Raw genomic sequence first — 22,649 nt, forward strand, 5'->3', positions numbered from 1 at the left:
CCCTAAAGAAAGAAAAGGACAGAGGTCTACCTCAAGCTATCACTCTTGGCACGTTTTTTGGAAACGAGAGCGCAGTAAGCGCAGTCTGCTTATAAAATATAATGCCTGTGTAGCGTAGCAAGCAGCGAGCGGAAGCCACGTACGTAGCTTAGAGAGTATACAATACATGGCGCTTTTTTTGCTTATACGACTAACGTTACTGTCATATAATTATTTAATTCTGAAAGTTCCAGTAGCACTCTCTGGTTACGCAAATACAGGCTGGACCAAGGACTCTGCAAAGACATTTCTGTAATACAATATGAAAGTGTCATTATTAAACATCAAATTGCCATAAACATTATGACATTTGTCATGTATCTTTTACACTTTGTCACGTCAAAGCAGGTGTAGAGTCGGCTTTGGACTCTACGAATCTCTATGTTATGTTAGATTCCTTCACTCAAGAACTCTACTTGTCGTCACTCGCGGATTGAATAGTAATATACTTTCAGGAGAGGACAAAAACCCAATTACCCGCATGTCCATAAAAAGGTTAAACATTAATGAGATTATCATCGAGGGGCGTTGCTGGCCCAGCGTATGAAAAATGACTGTAAAACGCCATGCTTTATTGTCAGAAGCTATTATGCTGTTGTACCGTAAGAAAATTTCTACAATAGCAAAATTTTCACTTTCACTTTGTAAAGATGGCAGCACCAATCTCTCGCGCTATATCGTACTGCTCGACCTTATAGTTGGTCATAGACAACTAGTCTTAACGGCATATAGTCGATAAATTGTTTTCGCCGTGGTAGGGTAGCTTAGGGGTTCATGGCGTTAGCACGGATTGCTAAAGTCGCCAGTTCGAATCCGGTCTTTACCACTTGGAAGGCTTTGTCACTTTTTCTTTAACAATACAATACAATACAAATCCTCTTTATTGCACAACCTCAATAAAATATTTACAGAGAGAAACACATACTGCCGTATTCGAACTTCAAGATATTCACAAGAGACGACACGTACTAGATCCATTCTAGATACGTTATAGTTTAGATTTCAATTAGATCTCTTTTGCAGCTCAATTCGGGAAACCAATGTCAATGTCACTTTTTCGTTAGATAGTGTTAGATATCTATTAGATGTGAATTGAATCTCTAAGTCAAATCTTGTGGAAATCGTTCAAGAGTATCTCCAGAATCGCAGAAATGTCAAATTTGACAGGTTAGATCTTAAACATATCGTTATCGTGTCTTGGTGATGTCTAAAAGATATCTAGTAGATGTCTATTTCAAAATCCGAATCGGGCGGGAATGATATATGACATTTATTGCAGTTTCTAAAATTACATCATTTAGATGACAAAGTGTACGTTCAAATTGGCCTCATGGTCGAGAAAAATATTGTTGTATCGTTACTTTCAGACATTATGGTTTCTGCATTTTTGCATTTCTGCATTAGCTCCTGCTGAGATCAGAAACTCAAATTACTTTCTTCAATAGAATCTTCCCCATGTTTGATTCCCTTCCGAAATCCGCCAAATTGCAAAATGGCCAGATCACGGCAAATAACGTATGAAAATCCGCGAAAGTTGCGCTCAATACTATTTACTCTGCGATATTCCCCGCGTGAATCTCTTAGACGCGATCATAAATCGCTTCGGTGACATAATAGCGTGAAGGGAGCGGCCCGGATTTATGCATCTTTGATTTACTGGGAGGTAAGGGCTGTCTTTTCGGGAACGATTTAACAGAAAATATGGAACTTGAATGTGTTATTAAAGGAGATATATTATCATGTTCGTATATATTTGAACGTAGAACAATCAAATATGAAAATTAAAGTAATCTGAATTTTTGATGATGACTTTTAATTTGGTTTCTTATGAGTATGAATTATTCTACGAATTGTGATTTCTTTATTTTGGTGTGTCGGCAGCCTAAATCATCATCATCTTCCTTGCGTTTCCCGGCATTTTGCCACGGCTCATGGCAGCCTGGGGACCGAAATGATATTTCGTACATGTATATATATAAGTTCCCAAAAACTCATTGGTACGGCCGGGGTTTGACCCCGACCTCCGTATTGAAAGTCGCACGGTCTTACCGCTAGGCCACCAGCTTCAAATCTATATATATAAACGTGAAAGACCTGACTGACTGACTTAAATCAACGCACAGCCCAAACCGCTGGGACTAGAAAGTCCAAATTTGGCAAGTAGGTTCCTTATAAGGTCTAGGGGTCCACTAAGAAAGGATTTTTCAAAATTCAGGAAATGGGGGTCCAAAATTAAAAAAAACTCTCCAGCGCGTGTGAAGCCGCGGGCAAAAGCTAGTGCAAAAGCTAGTATCTTATATAATTATGAAGACCAATGTAAATTTTAGATGAAGTAAATAGAACACTTGTAGTTAGGCTTATTGAAATGATTTAATATTATAATTATTTAATCAAAACGAAATTACTACGATTTCAATCATTTTGCTATATTATACTACTAGCTACTTCCGTTAAGTGGCAAATGACTGTATGTGCTCGCATTTTAAAAATTATTCAAGAATATTAAAATTAGGTTCTAATATTTAGCATTGCTTGCCTCGGTTACGTCACATCTGAAAGCTAATGGATAAATAAATTTTAAATAACGAGAAATTTAGCATTTCAAAGATATTTTTTCTAATCCATAGTCAAGAGTTGGCCTACCCTTTTCCATCATCTGGCTTTCACTTATACCTTCGCATAAATCGAAAAGTAAACAGGCAAATGCGAGGACGATACGACACGAATACACTTCTTCACGAACTTCACTTCACTGCTTCACGTGGAATAATTTCCGTATTATGATGGGGCCAATAACTTTGATCAATCGGGCATTCACTGCGATTATTCGCTGATATTATTTTTCGCACATTTTCGTACATCATTCCATTTTGTTTCAATATACTTAAATGTTTGTGTATCCAGTTATTTTTGGTATGGTCCGTAAACGAGTTAAGACTGTAAAAGGAAAGTAGGTGTACTTTCATTGGATTCTGTGTATTTTTATTTGTTTGTATTGTGTGACCTACCTATATATTTTTTGTGATTCAACGAGTAAATTTAGAAGTTAGCCCCAAACAGGGGCCTCGCACAAATCAATGTAGAACTGTGTATTATTATTTGTTTGTATTCTGTAGCCTACCTAAATATTTTTTGTGATTTAACGAGTAAATTAAAAAGTTAAAATGTATTAAAGTCAAGTTTACAAGCTTTTATTTAACTTGCAATGTACCTATGTAAGTATATAACTATAATGTTTGTACGGGTCAAATCTTGCAAGTTAAATTTGACCCACTTCCCGAATTCCAATGTAGCTGAAAATTTGCATACACATGTAAGTCGGGTGACAATGCAATATTATGGTACCATCGAGCTGATCTGATGATGTAGACAGGAGGTGGCCATAGGAACTCTGTGATAAAATAACGAAACCTAATTGTGTTTAGGGTTTTTAGTAGGTATTGTCTCAAAGAGTAGTAGTTGCCTGTGGAAAGAAAAGTACAGTCAGCGATAAAAGCTTGTACCAAAAATGAAATTTTTACCAAAAACTTATTAATACGTACATAAGTTTATAGTAACTTAAGTACCTAGGCCTGAAGTTTATCTAGATACCTACTAGTATTCATGAAGGCAACAAAGACATTGTTGGAAGCCAATTGTTAATGAAAACCGCAGAATTTTAACAAGCCTTGTTTATTCCTCAAAAGCTGGTTAAAACAGAGCTTCGTTATTTACAGGCTAACTCGCAAATGTTTCCAATTGTAGGAATTTGAAACAAAGCTAAATACGGATTCTCAAGATTTATGCCAGAGATATTTCTGTAACTAGATAATGAAATGGAAACATTTGCGAATTAATACTTAGGTTTACATTTATCTAACCAAAACATTTTAACATTTATATGTTTAAAGAGCTGCGTTCCCTATTAAAAGGGTTCCACCAGGGGTTAAATTTACACATATCTTAATTTTCCCTTTTTTGGGTGTAAAACCCCATGCCAAATCATTGCCGTGCCTCCAGATAAACGACTTTAAGTAAATGGTTCTTTTTAAACGAAACGAAGTACCGAAATAATTTAGGTCTTATAAAAAATTACTTAGTAAAGTATGAAATTTATGAAAAAAAGATATAGGCATATTTTAGTTTTAATACGTAATACCTATATGATGAATAGATGAGTGGAAAACGAATTCGTAAAATATGAAATAAAATGTAAATTTTACATAACGAAACTACAATTTGCCGCGTATACATACATCAGCAAATTTTCATACAAGTTATAAGACACGTGACTTGTCTATTCACACATCATGTCTGTGATTTATGGCGACACTGCTTTCTTATTATAATGTGTATATTCTATAAACATGGCTTAGAAGATTTACAGCGACGAAAACCGCCTGAGGACCAAATCTCTTTGTAAAGCTGAAGTGCGGAATGATACGGGTGTAGGGTTGCCAGATACTAATCTGAAAAGTCCTGGGAATATTAGTGATTATTTCTATCCTATAGTTAGTCAAAGGACTGTCTCATTTTAAACATAGACAGAGAGTGACTAAAAAGTCGCTATTGGCGACATGTTTCGGGCCCTTCGGGGGTCCATCCTCAGGCTCGAGTGCTCGCGGCGACTACAACTCGTGCACTGATCGCACGGATCGTGAAAATTCAAGTGAGTGAAACCGTTGTCGTATAAAGAGTTTAAAATATGTCTCACGAAAGTTTAATATCGATAGGCAGAGAGAATCATACTATCTTTGTCTTGTACTGGCACCCAAAAGAAAAGGATGAGCATAGTTTTCCTGGTTCTTACCGACTGACAAATTGGTTTGGCCAACAATATCTGGTTATTTATATTTATTTATTGCATAAACATTTTAAGTACACCCAGCTACAAATAATTGTATGGCATAACGGTAAGTGTGGCTGGCCTTTACATTGGGGCCCGTTTACACATTGATTAGTGTTTATTCAATTAACGCGAGTAGCAAACGTTTGATCTTGCAATAATAATAGAGGTGTAAACATTCCCCAATGTGGAGGCCAGTCACACTGTGGTACCCTACGGCACACATACTTATTTAATTTACTATTTACTTAAGTTTGTACTTCACGACTTTTTAAACGTGACTTAAGACGTATTAGGATTAAACAGTAATAGTAAAAATTACCTACTGGAAATAGTCAGTACATAATTCTCGTTTAGTTAAAATAATTAATACTTATCAAGTATACTATGTAGTATATCAAAATTCTGAATCCTGGTAACTGGTAACCCTATAGAAGTGGGTCCCCTCGAAGTCTTAAAGTCAATGAGTTGTCAGTTTGCTCTGATGAATGAAGTATAAGGGCTCGGCAGTTGACGTGATGTGCCACGAACATTTGTATTCACGCCAAAAGCTCAGGGCTCAATAGGGTGGAGATATTTAATGAGACAAATATGACACACTGTCTTATTGTGAAGCGTGTAAATAAGTTTTTCAATGCGGCTGTATATTTTTGAGATGTTATCTTATCATCGTTATTTCATAACAATAACAATAACAATATTTTTATTCATAATTGAAGTTTAGCAGGAAGGTTACATTGAACCCCGCACTAGGCATGGCCTGTATCGCGGGGGTCATGATCATCACGAGTTACCAGAAATAAAATTTATAATTATATTAAACATAAGAATAGGAATAGGAAAAAAAGAGAGGAGTGTGTACTTGTATGTGTAAGGTTGTTGTGAGGTGGTAGTGAAAAGTGTGTGAATCAAATCTAAGAATGTGTGAGTGTAAAAGTTTGTTAGATTTAAGTGTGTTCGAGCGTTAATGATTAAAAACTGAAACTGAACTCGAAGAGGAATGAAGAAGTAATCCTATGAATCCTACGTGGAGTTAGGAGTTACATAAAGCAATGACATTTATAAATTGTTTGCCAAGCCATACTGTTTGACCAAGATGTTGACTTAGAGTTAGAGCATATAAAGTTAGGACTTACAGGGTAAAAATCTTGGTACCTACTACGAGATCTGATATTTTTACAGTGTAAAAGTTACACGCGCTTGTTCCTAAGCCTTGGCATTGCTTTACTTACAATATTTTGGTTGTATTTAAACTAGGTACTGTAAAACACATTAGATATATATATTTATAATACCTATATTTAAGGCGAATCATTAAATGATGTAACTATTTGTTAATTTACAGCTTTCAAAATTCGGGTAGCTGCTAAATACATAATTATAGTTACCCAGAGACCTATAAAAATATATCCTATTCCATTTTAAGTATTACGAATCCTTATTTTGACAAATCAAAATTGAATTTGTCTCGGCAAGTTTTGATGTCCAGACGGCTAGGATGCTTATTAATTAATAGTAAAACTGGTTAATTACGTAGCTAAGCGATAGAATATTTATTCGAGCAATATAATATATAAGTATTTTGTTTTAAATAAAAAGTACAAAAGAAAATTAATATAATTTTGCCGGTGGTGGCGCAAAATTTCAATTTTCTCGTATTATGCAGATTGTCAAGTTCTACTTACAAACGGAAGAAGTGCGGTAACTAGCTGTGAGCGTCATATTCCAAAACTTTCATGCTTAAGGTTATAATCAAGTTAATACTGAATTCCTAAAGCACTGTTTCAAACGCAGTAACTTAAATTAAATTATTATTTTCTTTGGTTACTGCGACGGTTACACATAAAATAAAACTAAGCAGGTATAGGCAGGTCAGTAGTTTAGCAAATTTTAATTTTGAGGAAGTGAATTATTATTTTTTCACTACACCAGCTCGCAAACGCTCTCTTTATTATTTATCAACTGATGAGAAAGTTGCTATTTATCCACAAGAGTTTTTGAGCAAATTGTTTAGTGATTTCCTCATGTCGGGTGGTAGAATAGAATTTACTTTTGAGTGATGATTTTGAATGAGAAATATTTAAAAGCGTTCATTTGGATTTCGTTTTCAATATTTTACAGTTAGTATTTTCCTCGCGTTTGTGTGGTGAATTTTGTTTCACACTCGGTAGCAAAGTTTGTTTAACCCTCGCAACGCTCTAAATTACACTATACGAACCTATTTTGGAATGTTTCGCTTGTTCGGGTACTTAATAATACTACTTCTGGTACTAATTGCACTAGAGTTGCAAACGTAAGCTGCGGTGATCACTTAATATCATGCCACACGGTTGATTGCCACCGTCTTCGTAGAAAAAAACCCAAATATTCAAATAGGATGTTAAACCCTGCTTAACACTTAAGGATGTCTTCCTTATTCGCTGAATGAAATCCTTTAGGTTAGTTAGACACAGTTGCAACCCTCGCCGCAAAGTTAACTGAGTGAAACTCCTTAGTTAACTCAATGTCACTCAATATAATCACTTCACTGAACACTGAAGTGTCGGATACCTCGGGCCGGACCCGGACCATTCTAGCGTTAGTCATCTTTTGATTACCAATGAGACAACAGATAAATTTAAAAAATAACAGTAATGAGTAAACTAGTCGAGGTTAGCCCTAAACATAAAAAGCGGCCAAGTGCGAGTCGGACTCGCCCATGAAGGGTTCCGTATTTAGGCGATTTAAGACGTATTAAAAAAAAACTACTTACTAGATCTCGTTCAAACCAATTTTCGGTGGAAGTTTACATGGTAATGTACATCATATATTTTTTTTAGTTTTATCATTCTCTTATTTTAGAAGTTACAGGGGGGGGGACAGACATTTTACCACTTTGGAAGTGTCTCTCGCGCAAACTATTCAGTTTAGAAAAAAATGATATTAGAAACTTCAATATCATTTTTGAAGACCTATCCATAGATACCCCACACGTATGGGTTTGATGAAAAAAAAAAATTTTTGAGTTTCAGTTCGAAGTATGGGGAACCCCAAAAATTTATTGTTTTTTTTTTATTTTTGTGTGAAAATCTTAATGCGGTTCACAGAATACATCTACTTACCAAGTTTCAACAGTATAGTTCTTATAGTTTCGGAGAAAAGTGGCTGTGACATACGGACGGACAGACAGACGGACAGACGGACAGACGGACAGACAGACAGACATGACGAATCTATAAGGGTTCCGTTTTTTGCCATTTGGCTACGGAACCCTAAAAAAAGCGGCCAATTGCGAGTCGGACTCGCCCATGAAGGGTTCCGTATTTAGGGGATTTATGACGTATTAAAAAAAACTACTGACTAGATCTCGTTCAAACCAATTTTCGGTGGAAGTTTGCATGGTAATGTACATCATATATTTTTTTCAGTTTTATCATTCTCTTATTTTTGAAGTTACAGGGGGGGGACACATTTTACCACTTTGGAAGTGTCTGTCGCGCAAACTATTCAGTTTAGAAAAAAATGATATTAGAAACCTCAATATCATTTTTGAAGACCTATCCATAGATACCCCACACGTATGGGTTTGATGAAAACAATTTTATTGAGTTTCAGTTCTAAGTATGGGGAACCCCGAAAATTTATTGTTTTTTTTCTATTTTTGTATGAAAATACGAATTGTAATTGATTACGAGTACCAAAACCTCTTTTTTTTTGTATTTCAGTTTTAAAACAATTGTTATGGTTGTTATAAGATATTAGATAAAATAAGGTACCTACATTTATTGATAAAATTGTACAAATTTTAATACTGTGATAGGTACTCTTATATATTAGTTTTGTTATTATTTTTCTCTTAGTTTATTGTTGTATGCACAAATAGCTCTGTTTTACTCTGTAGAAAACAATTTGAATTAACATGATGTTAAAATATTTTCATTAAGGAAACTGTAAGTCTAGTTTTAAGAAAATGTCCAGTGTTATATATAACTATAAAAGACTGTTTCTTGAATAAATAAGTAAAAAATAAATAAAAATAAAAATCTTAATGCGGTTCACAGAATACATCTACTTATCAAGTTTCAACAGTATAGTTCTTATAGTTTCGGATAAAAGTGGCTGTGACATACGGACGGACAGACAGACAGACATGACGAATCAATAAGGGTTCCGTTTTTTGCCATTTGGCTACGGAACCCTAAAAATCCGCTGAGACGAAAACGACGATTTCCAGAAATGTATAAATACATTTTTTTTTATCAACGTAATCAATTGTCACACCAATACTTGAAGAATGATAGCGTTGATAACTAATACATAACTGACATAGCCCATCAGGCTATGAAATCGGAACGGGCGGCGCGGGGCGGGCATTAACCGAGGAGCGAAGTCAAGCTCAGTAGCGAGCCAGTCCCTGCGATAAACGGTCGTCCGTCAGACGTTATCCCCTCTCTAAAATTACGCGACGAAAAAAACAAATGTTCTTGTGATGACAGTGTTTTCCTTACTTAAATGTGATGTGATTAAAACTTTTCCCAGACTTTGTGAGGATGTTTCTCTTAGCAGTTCTCAGCCTTCTTATACAAGGTAATCAACGTTTTGTGGTAAACAATGCGTAGTTCTGGTTGATTTTGAGTTTGTACATCAAGTCTGTTGCTGGCAAAGGGATTAATAATTAATATTATAGACCAGTTAAGTTAAATCACATGGTTACGTGTACTTTCTCGATGATTTCCTAGTAGACGTTTGCTTAGTTAGGGATGTCTAGTCTTAGTAGTTACCTATTTCATTTTATCTCCTGCAACATAATACCATCCAGTCACATATATCAAAATATTGGTATTCAACGAATTAAATGACAAAAACTGCGCCAAATCGTCTTAGTTAAGCAGGGAAACCCTTATATTGTACATGTTAAGCGGTATTCCTTATATTATTTTATAACAAGCATTCGTCTTTTTAACCGACTTCCAAAAGGAGGAGGCTATCAATTTGACCAATTTTGTTTGTCATAAAATGGTTAATTGCGCCAGTAAAATGTAAAATTATTGTATAAACAACAAGCACGCCCCACGTTGGGCGCCACTATTAATACGTTTCTTTAAAAATATCATTAAAAATCTGCAATAAATGCGTGATATTTATAGGGTTCCCTTTATTTCCCATAAAGTTTTAAGTCATCATGTATCGTTTGTCATAATATTATTATTAGTCATAAAACTCAAACCGTTAACTTTTCAGGATTTTCATAAGGTTATCCTATAGGTAGATAGGTTAGGTTCGTTTAGGGCAATCCTGAAACGTGACGCGTTTCTGAACCAAATAAATTATGACTAACAAAAATGCGGGCAAACAATACATTATGACTTAAAATTTTTGGGAAACAATAGAGACCCGATATTATATTGACCAGTTCATCATCTTCCTTGCGTTGTTCCGCCATTTGGCCACGGCTCATGAGAGCCTGGGGTCCGCTTGGCAACTAATCCCAATAATTGGTATAGGCACTAGTTTTTACCAGTATTATAATTACCAGTTATAAAAATTCTAGATTTATTAGTTTTAGGTTTTTAATGTTTAATAATTTATCTTGTAAATGTACCATTACCTAGTTAAACAATAAGTTTAGTTATAAAATAGTCAAACAAAAACTGGTTTTGCATTTCGCACTCGGTGCAGACGTTTTCCGTCGACAGCTTTGTCGGCAATAACGAAGTTACTGGGTTCATGCCAAGGCGTCCCGAGCGAATCTGAGCGAGCCTGCACGTCGCGCTAATTTCCGGGCCCTAATAAACACCTTTGATGGCTTTAAAGCATGGACTAATCTCTTTAAAGTGAGAATTCACACTTTTATTTATACTTTGAGTGGGTTTTAAAAGATCGCTCGTCTTCAAATTATTTTTTGTACGATAAAATATTATTACTGATTCAAATTATCGACATAAGACTTAAATAAAAATTTAAATTGCTGAAACATTTACTATACAAGGAGTTAATTAAAATTAAGTATATATACAAGGAATAAAAATGTTATATACGGAAGAGGAAAAAAATCCGTCAAAAAAAAGGGAAGCTTAATTCATTCGTTTTGTCATAGCTGTTTGCTTTTATCGACTTTACCGGAAGACTTAAACAATACATCGAATACACAGACGCAGACGCCCATACACTTTGTTCACAAAACATTGAATTATGCTGATCTAATATAACTAGGCCTTGAAATCTATAACAAATATTTATAATTGGAGATCGCACTAATTCTGGTTTTGTATAAGTGGTAAGCGTCGTGAATCGCCTAGTAAATATTTGCGCATGTTGCGCAATACTTGTTTGTGTTATATGGGATTCAGTGTTCTTATGCGAGCGAATGATTTTAATTTTGTCTAAGTCTTCTAGAAATCGATTTTCCCTGAAGTCATCTCGAATATGGATATATATTTTGATATCAATGCATTCAGTATGATGTCCTGAACAAAAATGTACCTATGAAGTGAGCAGCGCGACAATGGTGGGGGTAGTAACTGCATAGACTAGGAATCCTCTAGACGGAGTTTAGAGCAATTATTTCATGAAACCGATGCTGCCAAAAATACTGGGGTGCAGGGAAACGAGGTGAGCGAGTCCCGTGCCGTGATTGGTCCGTTCAAAGACACGGACGTCACACAAAGACACTTTGACTCGAGAATGGAGTAAAACTACCGTATATTTGTGGCAGAGGGGGTAGCGCTACTATGCTCAGTCTAGAGGATGTCTATGTCTTGTCTGTGAGTAACTGAAGTCAAATCTGCATTGTGAAATTTTTAGACGTTTTCTTATAAATTGTTAGAGCTAGTACCTAGTGAAAATTTGTAATCTATACTTATTTACAGAGCCCTTTCGTTTAATACCCCACATCACATGGTATCTACATTTAGATTGACTACATTTTTAAAGTCTAGTTATAATTATTTTATTTCCTATATTAGTTACTACCTACTTATGTAACGCTACTATTTAAAACATAGTTCTAGTGCCAAGTTAATCGATTTACCAAAGCCACGTAATCTAAAGTTAAATGAAACGCGGGTTAAATATAATAAAATGGTTTAAATTCTCTTTAAATCGCCGAGTCTTTATTTTATACAGTTCCAACTAAAGCTTAATATAAAGCCCGTCCCGTGAGACGTTGAAATTTATTCCGCTCAAAAATTTCGCGTGTTTTCTGCTCATGAGCTAGTGTTTTTTAATTTTAATCGTGAATTTCAGTAAAATCCGTTTGATTCAGAAGTTTTAAAAGAAATAAATTGTTTTTTTCTGTGTTATTGTTTTAAGTTTGTTACTGAAAATATATATTTAAAACGTTGTAACTAGTTTTCTAATGATAGATACGGTTGTTATGCTTGTCGTGGCAGTTTATTTATATTTCAACCACGTACTACCGAATAACCGAACACGTAGTAAATGGGAGTAGAATATAGCAATAGTACGACTTCTTTTTGTATTCTAGCGGTTGTCGATATAATTTAAAAATAAATCTTTGCTTTTAGCTTAGAATCACAATTCTTCTTTGATGTAATATAACAAGGACTTTGGGGACCTTTCAAGTCTCCAAATTTAATGTATTATTAATCTTAAAGACTATAGATCTCTGTTATATTGTAGATATTTAAAGATTATTTTATAATGTAACTAGCGACCCGCCCCGGCTTCGCACGGGTTAACAAATTATACATAAACCTTCTTCCTGAATCACTACTAATCTATTAAAAACCGCTTCAAAATCCGTTGCGTAGTTTTAAAGATCTAAGCATACATAGGGACAGACAGACAGCGGGAAGCGACTTTGTTTTATACTATGTAGTGTTGTTTACCCAGGTATTGAATGTTGTATTTATAAATGTTGTATTATGTATTTATAATTTCAGTATGTGCTGTCACTGTAAATTATTGTGTTGGCAGGGGAAACCTTGAAACCTACTTACAGTTTTTTTTAATGAGGGTCTTGTACAGTGACGCTCTGTGAATGATGAGCCATTTAGGGTTCTAACTGAACTGGACATTCCATAGCCTGAGCATTGAACAATCAATTTAGCTAGGACCCTAATTGGCTCAAAAGTCACGAATCGCGTCCGTGATTGTTACGCCATTTAGGGTTCAAGCTAAATTGGACATTTGATAGCGTATGTATGGAATGACCAATTTAGATAGGACCCTATATGGCGTAACAATCGCGGAGCGTCCATCACGCTCGTTCGGTTGCATCGGTAAAATAGAATAACTATTTACACTTATTTTAAAGATGAACTAAATGTAAATTTTTATAGGTACTATTCTAAGGAACATTAGATTGTTAACCAAAAGCTTAATCTCGAAGCTACTTGCTTCCTCTTTGTTAGAGCGCCAAAATATTTTTATAGTTATGAAACTCATTGACAAGAAGCGAAATCCTACTGTTTAATTCACGAACCATAAGGTAGAAAATGTAGACGAAACAGTAATTTCCAAGCAAATATTCTAGTAAATCCATTCTTGAATAGTAATGAAATATCATACCTGCAACGAAAGCCGTCCAGTGGAATTCCCTCTTCAATATTTTAATCCTGCTGTTGTCGCGCATAGAATGAAAATAGGAAATCCACGCTAGATGTCTGGGGACCATGGTTGCATATACATGGCGATATTTTATAGTTAGGTATTAATTATGCCGATGTAGATTCACTATCTAGAGTCGGAACAAATTAACGTTGCACAGATTTGTAACTGTATTATTTTTTACTGTGCAATGTTTAAATAAAAAAATAATAAATACTTAGATAAATTGTGTGTGAATAACATTTAAATTTTAAATTTATTATTTAATAAATTTATTATTTAATAATAATTATTAAATTGTACGAAACGTCAAAACAAATAATTAAATAATATTTGTGTACGGGAATAATTATAATAAACTAAAATACAATTCATGCTACTTACCTAAATCAATAATTATTTTACCATAAAACAATATTAACACTTCTTTTCCACGAGAGCATTTAATTTATTTTGTACTAGCGACCCGCCCCGGCTTCGCACGGGTTAACAAATTATACATAAACCTATTGTTTGTTTTATACTATGTAGTGATGTCAAAGTGTTACTTATTGTCTGAAACTCAGCAATGACTGCTTAATAACGATCCTCACTGCAGCACCTTTTTCCAAATTATCTTCTCATAATTATCGAGGGCAGCACTTACCTAATTATTTGAGACAAACGCACCAAATCCTACACGTCCCTCAATTACTAAAGGACACCCCTTAATAGACACAATAACAGCCGAGACCTGCAACCTGATCCTGGAATACCACAAACTGCTCGCTCAAACATCTAGTTTGCGTGTTCTGTCTACTTTAGCGAGAACTTCACAGATTAACCTAAAGTTAGCTAAGGTTTAAACAAGGTTTCCCCTGTATTAGGTACTTGTCTTAAATAATTGTTGCACAGTCTAGTTTGTAGACACTCCGGGGAAATAAACGTAGATAGAGGGGATTTAATTTGCTGACCGCTCCGTCAAGTGTTTGTTTTTCATTACGGTTCAGAGCGTGTTGTTTATTATTTTAAGGATAATAATAGACAAAAAAACATATATTTCGAACATTGGTTTTTAATGACTATGATCAGAGTATCAGAGTGAGGAAACCTGAATTCTACCGAAACTTTTTTGGAATTTCTCTTCTGTAAACTTTGAAATACTTTTCTTCTGTCTATTTACGCTTAAAATAGGATCGCAGCGACACTTGCCGTGAGAAGACTTACACTTTTGATGGAAGTATTTGGTGGACGTTACAAAAATAAGTCTTAAAGCCTTAGGTATTACACTGGCGAGTTGCAGTACGCAGCTAATTAGTTGCGCGCTCGTTGCTATGCCATTACGCACTCATTCGCTGCTTGCTCGCCTCGCTTTCAACTCTCCCGCCAATCGCCAGTGTGATAAGGCTCTTATTCTATTTGTTTGTCTAGATCAGCGGTCGGCAACCCGCGGCCCGTGAACCTGTCACTTGCGGCCCGCAAGCCTCCCTGGCTATTTCGTATGTAATATTGACAAACGACAATTATGTCTAGTCTAGTCATAAATATTAACAAAGTGCGGCCCGCGTCAACTTCGTTACCTACTATGTGGCCCTTGGCTGCTAAAAGGTTGCCGACCGCTGGTCTAGATAAAGGTAAAAATTTTTCAATTGTTTATTTTGTTGTAGAATCGTTACCGCTCCGGATGGTGCGCGTGTCGGTGCCGGCGTACCGCGTGCGCGGGCAGCCGGCGCAGCTGGACTGCGACTACGACCTCGGCGACGACGCGCTCTACTCCGTCAAGTGGTATCGCGACAACGAGGAGTTCTACCGGTACATGCCCAAGTTCGACCCGCCGAAGCACGCCTATAAGATAGAGGGTATCAAAGTTGATGTAAGTATTTATTTTAGTGATAGCCAAACAAATTACGTCATCATTATCGGCTATGCAATGGCAATTGGCAACTTCTATCATCATCATCATTAACTTAAGAGTTATTTTCTTGTCGGTGGAATATCTTCCAGGTATCTTCCAGCATTCCCGATCTTGCGCCAGCTCTCTGACTTTCTGATACGACACGACCCCCACTTTTTCTTTCACTTGGTCTAGAAAGCTGCGTCTGCGTTTTCCTTTACCCCGTTTGCGTCCTATCCGCCCCTCCAGGATAGTTTTAAAGAAGTGGTCGTGTCGTATTAAGTGTCCAATCATTTTTCCGCGTCTATTTGCAATGGTGTTCAGGATAGCTCTCCTTTCATTCGCTCTTCTTAGCACCTCCTCATTCGTTATCCTGTCTCTCCAGCTAATGCCTTCCATACGCCTCCAGCACCACATTTCAAATGCTTCCATTCTCTTTCTATCTCTTAGGGTCATAAGCTCACTTCTATAAGCCTTCCGTATCTTCCATAATACCTGTCCTACCACTGTGGTCAATTGAGCTGTATCTGTCACTTAATCGGTAACCAAACTTGTAAACGATGCGTACGCCCACGTGCCCACGTTGCGTAATTTTATATCCAAAATTTTGATATCGACAAATACAATATAGAGGTACCTATATTTGGAGCATGAAAAATGTACTATAAAATTGTGAAACAAAGCTTACAACAAACCTTTTTATTTATTGTACTGATGATACCTACTTTAGGGAGACTAGGAAAATTAAATAAATATTAAGGCACTCGTATTACGTGACTTCACTGGGCAAAATGGCACTGGGACAACTATTTATACCGATAAATTGCCCTAGTTTGACGAAGTGTACAACAGAGGGTAATAAAAAGACGTTTTTTATAGGGTCGTGTCATAAATAACTTAGACGACCGTGTGCATTACTGAGTAAAGTGCTTACCTAAGTTGTACTGAAGCAGAAATAACTTACTTTCGATAAAGAAAGGGTGTGAGAAAAAGTTACAACATCGTTTCTGTTAGATGCAACTATTTTCTGACCACATTTTCAGTATGACAACGCTTTTGCATTTTTAATCAGGTACGATGGAACCAATCAAAAAACAGGCTTCGTTTTATTAAAATATTCATTATTTAAGAAAGCGTTAATTAAAAACTACAGCGCTAGGATTCAGATGAATGTTTTTTTTTTTCATAATAGCAATAGGTACCCGATTATTTTTATAGTAATGTTAAGCTTTGTCAATTAACATGAATAGCTGTACATACCTCCGTAATGTCATCGTCAACAACGACGTTTGAATGCTAAATTACACGGTTCGGTTCTACTTAACTCAATTGACTACGTACTTTTTTATCTAAACAAATTTAGGTACTTATACTTATATGAAAAACCCTCTTTACGATATCAAGAGACCTATTATCTGGATATGACTATTGTCACTGCAAAAACATTATTCCTCAATTTTATAGAGATAACAATCGTTTCGAAAATATTGAGAAAAGTAGAAGAAATGAGCCGAAATCCAGACAATAGAATCTATTTTCTTTTATAAAATAAGACATCGAATATTCAGACACTTTCATCCCAAGCGTTGCTGGAATAGGTATATTCAATGAGATTATATCTAATATTATTAAAAAATATTTCTATTCAGGATTCTTGTACTGGAGGCCATCTCGTTATTTTATGTATATACATGTATGTATGTATAAACTATTTATTATACAAAATACAAATTTATGGCATAGGATAGGCAGTAAATAGGCGAACTTATCCCTTTAAGGGATTTCTTACAGTTAACCTTTGATGAAGAACGCAATCTATATTTCTATTAGTTTTTGAACGTGATAGACAAATGTAGTATCATCTCAAAACCGATCATAGTTTTTTTTTCTAACAATTTGAATTGGACTTAATCGTGTATGATACCTTTTTTTTGTAATATTTCAAATGTAACATAACGCTTGGTCTGTTAAATCGGTTTCAATTCTTGTAAGGTACATCAATGAAAAATAAAAAATAAAACACCATAACATTATAATATATTACTTAATTCAATCCTTTGCTTGTACGTTTTTTTGCTGGAGGTGGGTCACATTATTCAATCTATTGTTCATTTGTTTTATACGTATTAACACGGTCTACAGCTAGAATATACATAATGTACAATATTTTACAAATACACATCACGTTCCTTTTCAAAATCTCTCTCATTCAAATCTCACCATTAACAATTATATAAATAATATAAATTTCTTTAAAGAATCTGGTCGATACGTATGCCGCACCTGCCGCGATAGAAAATGCCGCTGGTACGAATCCAGCCTGGAGCACTGGAGACTTAGGTCACTTTTTCTTAGTATATGACATTTATTTCAGTTTGAATCTGGTCTAATTGCTAGAATTGTCAAGTTGCCAGCTGCAAGAGCATGCCACTATCACACGACAGTCGACGGCTAACTCAGCTTGTCTCTTTAGACCTGGTGAAGATGGATATCTTCAACTAAATTGCGGAGACGATGACATTTTAATATTATTTTTCAATCAGTAGTCTTGAAGTGACGAACTTCACATGGCGGTTCATTTAAATTGCTACAACAGTGTCGCGCGTTTAAATAGTTTCAGACTTAAGCTAGAGAATTTAATTCAATTTAATTCACTTCATTTATTTCTTGCAACCATGATGTACAGAATGTTCACTCATACGTTAAAATGTAGGTATGCTTTATCGATCATTCGATGGTGATGATCGATTTGATCGATTGAAATCACATACGATAAAACTCCGTTGGTCTAGCTAGACTATACAGTCTGTTTAATGAAACAATAGCGTAGACTAGATTTAACGAAAACGACTTTCGTAAAAAATCATATCCAAAATAAATATTTTACCTTCTCCGTTTTTCCCTCGAATATTTAACATTATTTCCAAGAACCTTTCTACAAGGTAATTGATAGCTGTTGCGAGAAAATGTTTTAATGTGTTAAAGAAAGAAAATGTGTTAAAACATTTAAGTTAAATTTTATTTAATAACTTCATAACTTGCTGCAAAATGATTTCGCGGAATAGGTCTCATTTTACACAAAAAATATTGATAGGTACATTTAAACAGTAAAAAAATATCTCATAAAAATCTTGTTTATACAAATTCTTTCTAATTTATCTATAAAAACAGCCAGTTATAAATAATACACCGAGTGAATTTCAAGCTGAAATGTTGACCTTTGCAGTCAACATTTCAGCTTGGGGGAAAAATGGTTTTGTATTTCCGAATGTTCTTCTCTACACGTCGCATTTTGCAACCGATTTTCGTGAAATTTCGAGAGCAGGTTCAATCAAATATAAATTTTTGCCGATTCAATTATTGGAGATTTCCCAAAATGGCGGAGTCGTGGAAATTCGCAAGGTTTACAGCTCACATAACCACCAGAGTACAGTCGAAAGTTTTAATTTACGACCCATTTTGTACCTTATCACAGTGACAAATTAATAGTAGGAGGTCTCTAGCAATGATATGTATGATATGTGTGTGTATTTTGATGATGTTATTATTATATAACTAAACTTAGCTTCAATTTGTATATATTTAGTTTTAGTACCTAGCTAGTAAGAAAAATTTGCATGCTTCTTCAAGTGAAATGTACGCCTCCAAAATTATTGTCCACCTATGTCTATCACTACATTTTTGCAAATAAATATATCTTTATCTTTATCTTTAACTTTCATATTGATTGTCACTGTGACAAGGTATGAAATGGGTCATAAATTAATACGAGTACTTTCAACCGTACCTGTCGTTAAAACATAATGATTTTTCGAGCCGATCACATTTTGAAACCCTGTGATAAGGAGAGTAAATAAACACTCAAGAAGTTTGTCATTCCTTTAGGTAGCCAAGTCAGATGACCGCAAAGTGATCCTGCACCAAGTGATGCTGAAGACGTCGGGGCTGTACCGGTGCGAGGTGTCTGCAGAAGCACCGAGCTTCTCCTCGGCTGCTGGAGAAGGAAAACTAGAGGTTATTTGTAAGTATTCCACTAATTTATAATTCATCATCATCATCATATCAGCCCTTTATCGCCCACTGCTGAGCATAGGCCTCTCTTCTAGTACGCCACTTGTCCCGGTCCTGAGCTAATCTCATCCAGAAGTGACCCGCAATCTTTCGGATGTCGTCCACCCAACGAGCCACTATTTAGCCAATTTATATTAGGTACCTACCGTAAAACCAGTCAACTATAGTCCGCTACTACAACTATGGTTCACGAGTTAAATATTTTTTTGTTTTGTTTGAGTTTTTTCGTTATAAAAATATTTAGCCGTAGAAGTACCTATACCTACGACATTCAAATACTAAGTACCTGAACAAAGTTATTCCAGTTAATTTTGGACTAGTTGGAAACTTTTGAACTATAGTTCGGTGATTTTACGGTATTTAAATAGTTAATTCTATGTGGCTAGTATCACTGAGGAATAATGGGTCAAAGTCTCCGTTTATCTATTCAACAAATTTATAATATTTAATTTAATTAAAATAACCAACTAAAAAAGAAATGTAGAAAATAAGAGAAGATTTAATATTAAGAGATTCCAAAATAAATTACAAGCTTTTTAAAATTCCCCTAATTTTATAACAACTCCCTGAGAGAAGTAGGTAATTGTCATACAACGAAACTTAATAGCCTCGGTTGTTTTGTGTGGCTAACACGGGTTACTTATTAAGTTTGACCTTCTGACTTACGATCGTGCGTGACATTAGTTAGTTCTATAAATTTTGTGTGTTTTTATCTTTTTTTTAACTATAACTTCCGTCTTTTTAGATTTACCAAGGGAGGGTCCTAAAATAACTGGAAATGAACAAGAGAACAGAAGAGGGCACTCAATATTTCTAAACTGCACGTCCGGGAGGTCATACCCGGCAGCCGTGCTCAGTTGGGACATCGATGGGGAAAAGGTAACTATTTATTATAATATCCATTTTACTAGGCCGTGGTCTCTTTCTGACATACATAATAAAATGTTAAAATATATTATGCAACCTAGAACATGAATCAATCCAGTTCGAAGGAACAAAAACTATTTCGTTTAGGTACTGTTTCCTTAAGCATCACTTTGCTATCGTGAACAAAAAGTTGCTTAGAATAAATTTAAAAGTGGAAAAAATACCGTCTTGGGTGAGACTTGAACTCACGGCCTCTGGATCGATACTTCAGCGCTCTGCCATCTGAGCCACCATGACCTTATCCATAGACAGCAAATCATTCCACCATATTATTATGGGTCTAGAGGACCCTAGCGACATCTAACGTAAGAGCGTTACACTTCTTAAACGGCTACCAGAGTTCCAAGTCATATTGGAAATTCACCAGTTACGATTTCATCAACTAGCACCGGTCGCAGACGTTTCTGCTTGTTAAAAATTAAAAAAGTTGCTTACTTAGTATTTTTGTTAAGGTAACAGACCCGGAGCTCCTAGTGGAGTACCCGCCGACGCTGCACGCGCACGGGCTGATGTCGTCGGCGCTGGGCCTGCGAGTGCCGGTGGGGAGAACTATGCAGGTGCGGTGCACGGCGCGGGTCGCGCCCGCCTGGAGAGAGGGCAGCGAGGCTGTTGTTGGGAACAGTCAGCTGGCGGATAGCAAGGAAGCCATGTTGCTCGGTGAGAATATTGACTTCTTGTCTACTATTCGTAAGTTACCGGTATTATGGTCCTGACACCACAGACACTCACTCGAAGGCCACGAATAATCGCATTTCTTTAGGTTTTTTTCACTTGACTATATTATTGTTATTCGACCGCCATAAACGTGAAATGACGTTCGTGCATTTTGACCAGGTTCACGTTGACAGGCGTGGCGTTGAAAAGGTTAACGATACAAAAGCTAAATAGAGCGCGCGTGTGAAATTGTGAATCGCGACAGTTTTCTCTCCTCACACGCCAATTAGAGTTTTAGTTATTACATATCAGTATCAAATTGGAAAACGATCTAATAACTAAAACTCGAATTGGGCTGTCAGTTTAGTTATATAATAAAACACAGTTGGTTCACGTTTGCATCCTACTATCACAATTGAGTCGCAGTAATAGCCTTATCTAGATAATATATCCCAAATAATTCTCGACTGAATCGCAACTGTATCGCTGCAAAATGGCGTCGTATGTCTTGAAGCGGCTATTCGGCAATTTGCGAGAAAGTAATTTCGCTCCGGACGACTAACGCGGGTTGACGGAAATGGAGCCCAGCTGTGACAACTTCGCAAAACTGTATCAACGCGATTACGACCCTGGTTAACGTCTTAAGCCTCAGAATTGATAATAAATTGTCTTAATGGGCGGAAGTATCGTTATTTATTTACAGTTCAATGTTTGTAACGGATCATACTAAGCGTCAAAAGTGTTTACCATTTTCTAATAGCTTAAATAAAAGATATACGTCCCTGTTTGTAGGTCAGTTAGATTGTGACAGGCACTTTAGAACGCGATATCTCTACGGTTAGCGTTCACACACTTACATTCAGTTATGTAAAGTAAAGTATCTGCCATCTTGGAATTATTTTCCAAATAGAAATATGTACTTATTATATTTCTATTACTTTTAGCGCGTTGTTTCATCCGTTACTATTAATGCTGACTGACTGAAGACTGGAAAATCCATAATGTTTATCAAAATGCATTGATTTCTTAACATTATGATGAAAATGGCTCAAATAACAACTAAATATATTTTTGTCAGTCAAACAACTGAATGTAACTGTGTGACTTTGTTTTTTATATTCACACAACTTTATTGTTCCAGTAAAGAGCTCAAGCGACATGTCATCACCGAGAGTAATCCTGTTAACACTAGCCCTGGGCCTGCTCATCGCGCCGACGCAATCCGGCACGTGATAAATTATCTCCGGTCTTATATTAACAAACGTGATTTAGGCGTAACACTCCGAGATTACTCCCAGAATAGACTGAGATCCTCAATGAAAGGAAATGATGACGTCATGTTTAGTGTATGACTTTGAAAAAGGAGAAGAATTTTAGGATTAGGTAGGTACTTTGTGATTGTAAGCATTAAATATTTTTCCTAACAAATTAGAAGTAAATGCTGGTAATAAAATTTAGCGGCGTTCAAACTGTAAAATATTACTTGATTTGATATAATACGCAGTAGATAGTGCTCGTAGTATTTTAGCGCGAGCGAGATACACTACGAATATTATTAAATCAATATCACTTTTTAACGTCCCCACTGCTGCTAATGATGATTAAATTTTAAGTAAGTACCACCGTCTTACAATAGACTGGTAACGTCTGTATAAATTACAACTGTTTTGACACTGCTACGATACGAGTAAATTATTCTTGTCATTTTAG

The 22,649-nt window shown here is 35.8% G+C and overlaps 1 protein-coding gene across 1 annotated transcript; it reads left to right on the forward strand.

Annotated features, from left to right (window-relative positions):
• Positions 1 to 9,239: 9,239 nt before the first annotated feature.
• Positions 9,240 to 22,272, forward strand: LOC134650146 (uncharacterized). Its single transcript, XM_063505002.1, has 6 exons — positions 9,240 to 9,430; positions 15,061 to 15,266; positions 19,173 to 19,308; positions 20,104 to 20,237; positions 20,738 to 20,942; positions 22,081 to 22,272. Exons 1-6 carry the CDS (start codon positions 9,394 to 9,396, stop codon positions 22,170 to 22,172), a joined length of 810 nt encoding a protein of 269 aa, XP_063361072.1. The 5' UTR covers positions 9,240 to 9,393; the 3' UTR covers positions 22,173 to 22,272.
• Positions 22,273 to 22,649: the final 377 nt, after the last annotated feature.

This window comes from Cydia amplana, chromosome 8 (assembly GCF_948474715.1).
Source record: "Cydia amplana chromosome 8, ilCydAmpl1.1, whole genome shotgun sequence".
Taxonomy (NCBI): Eukaryota; Metazoa; Arthropoda; class Insecta; order Lepidoptera; family Tortricidae; genus Cydia; species Cydia amplana.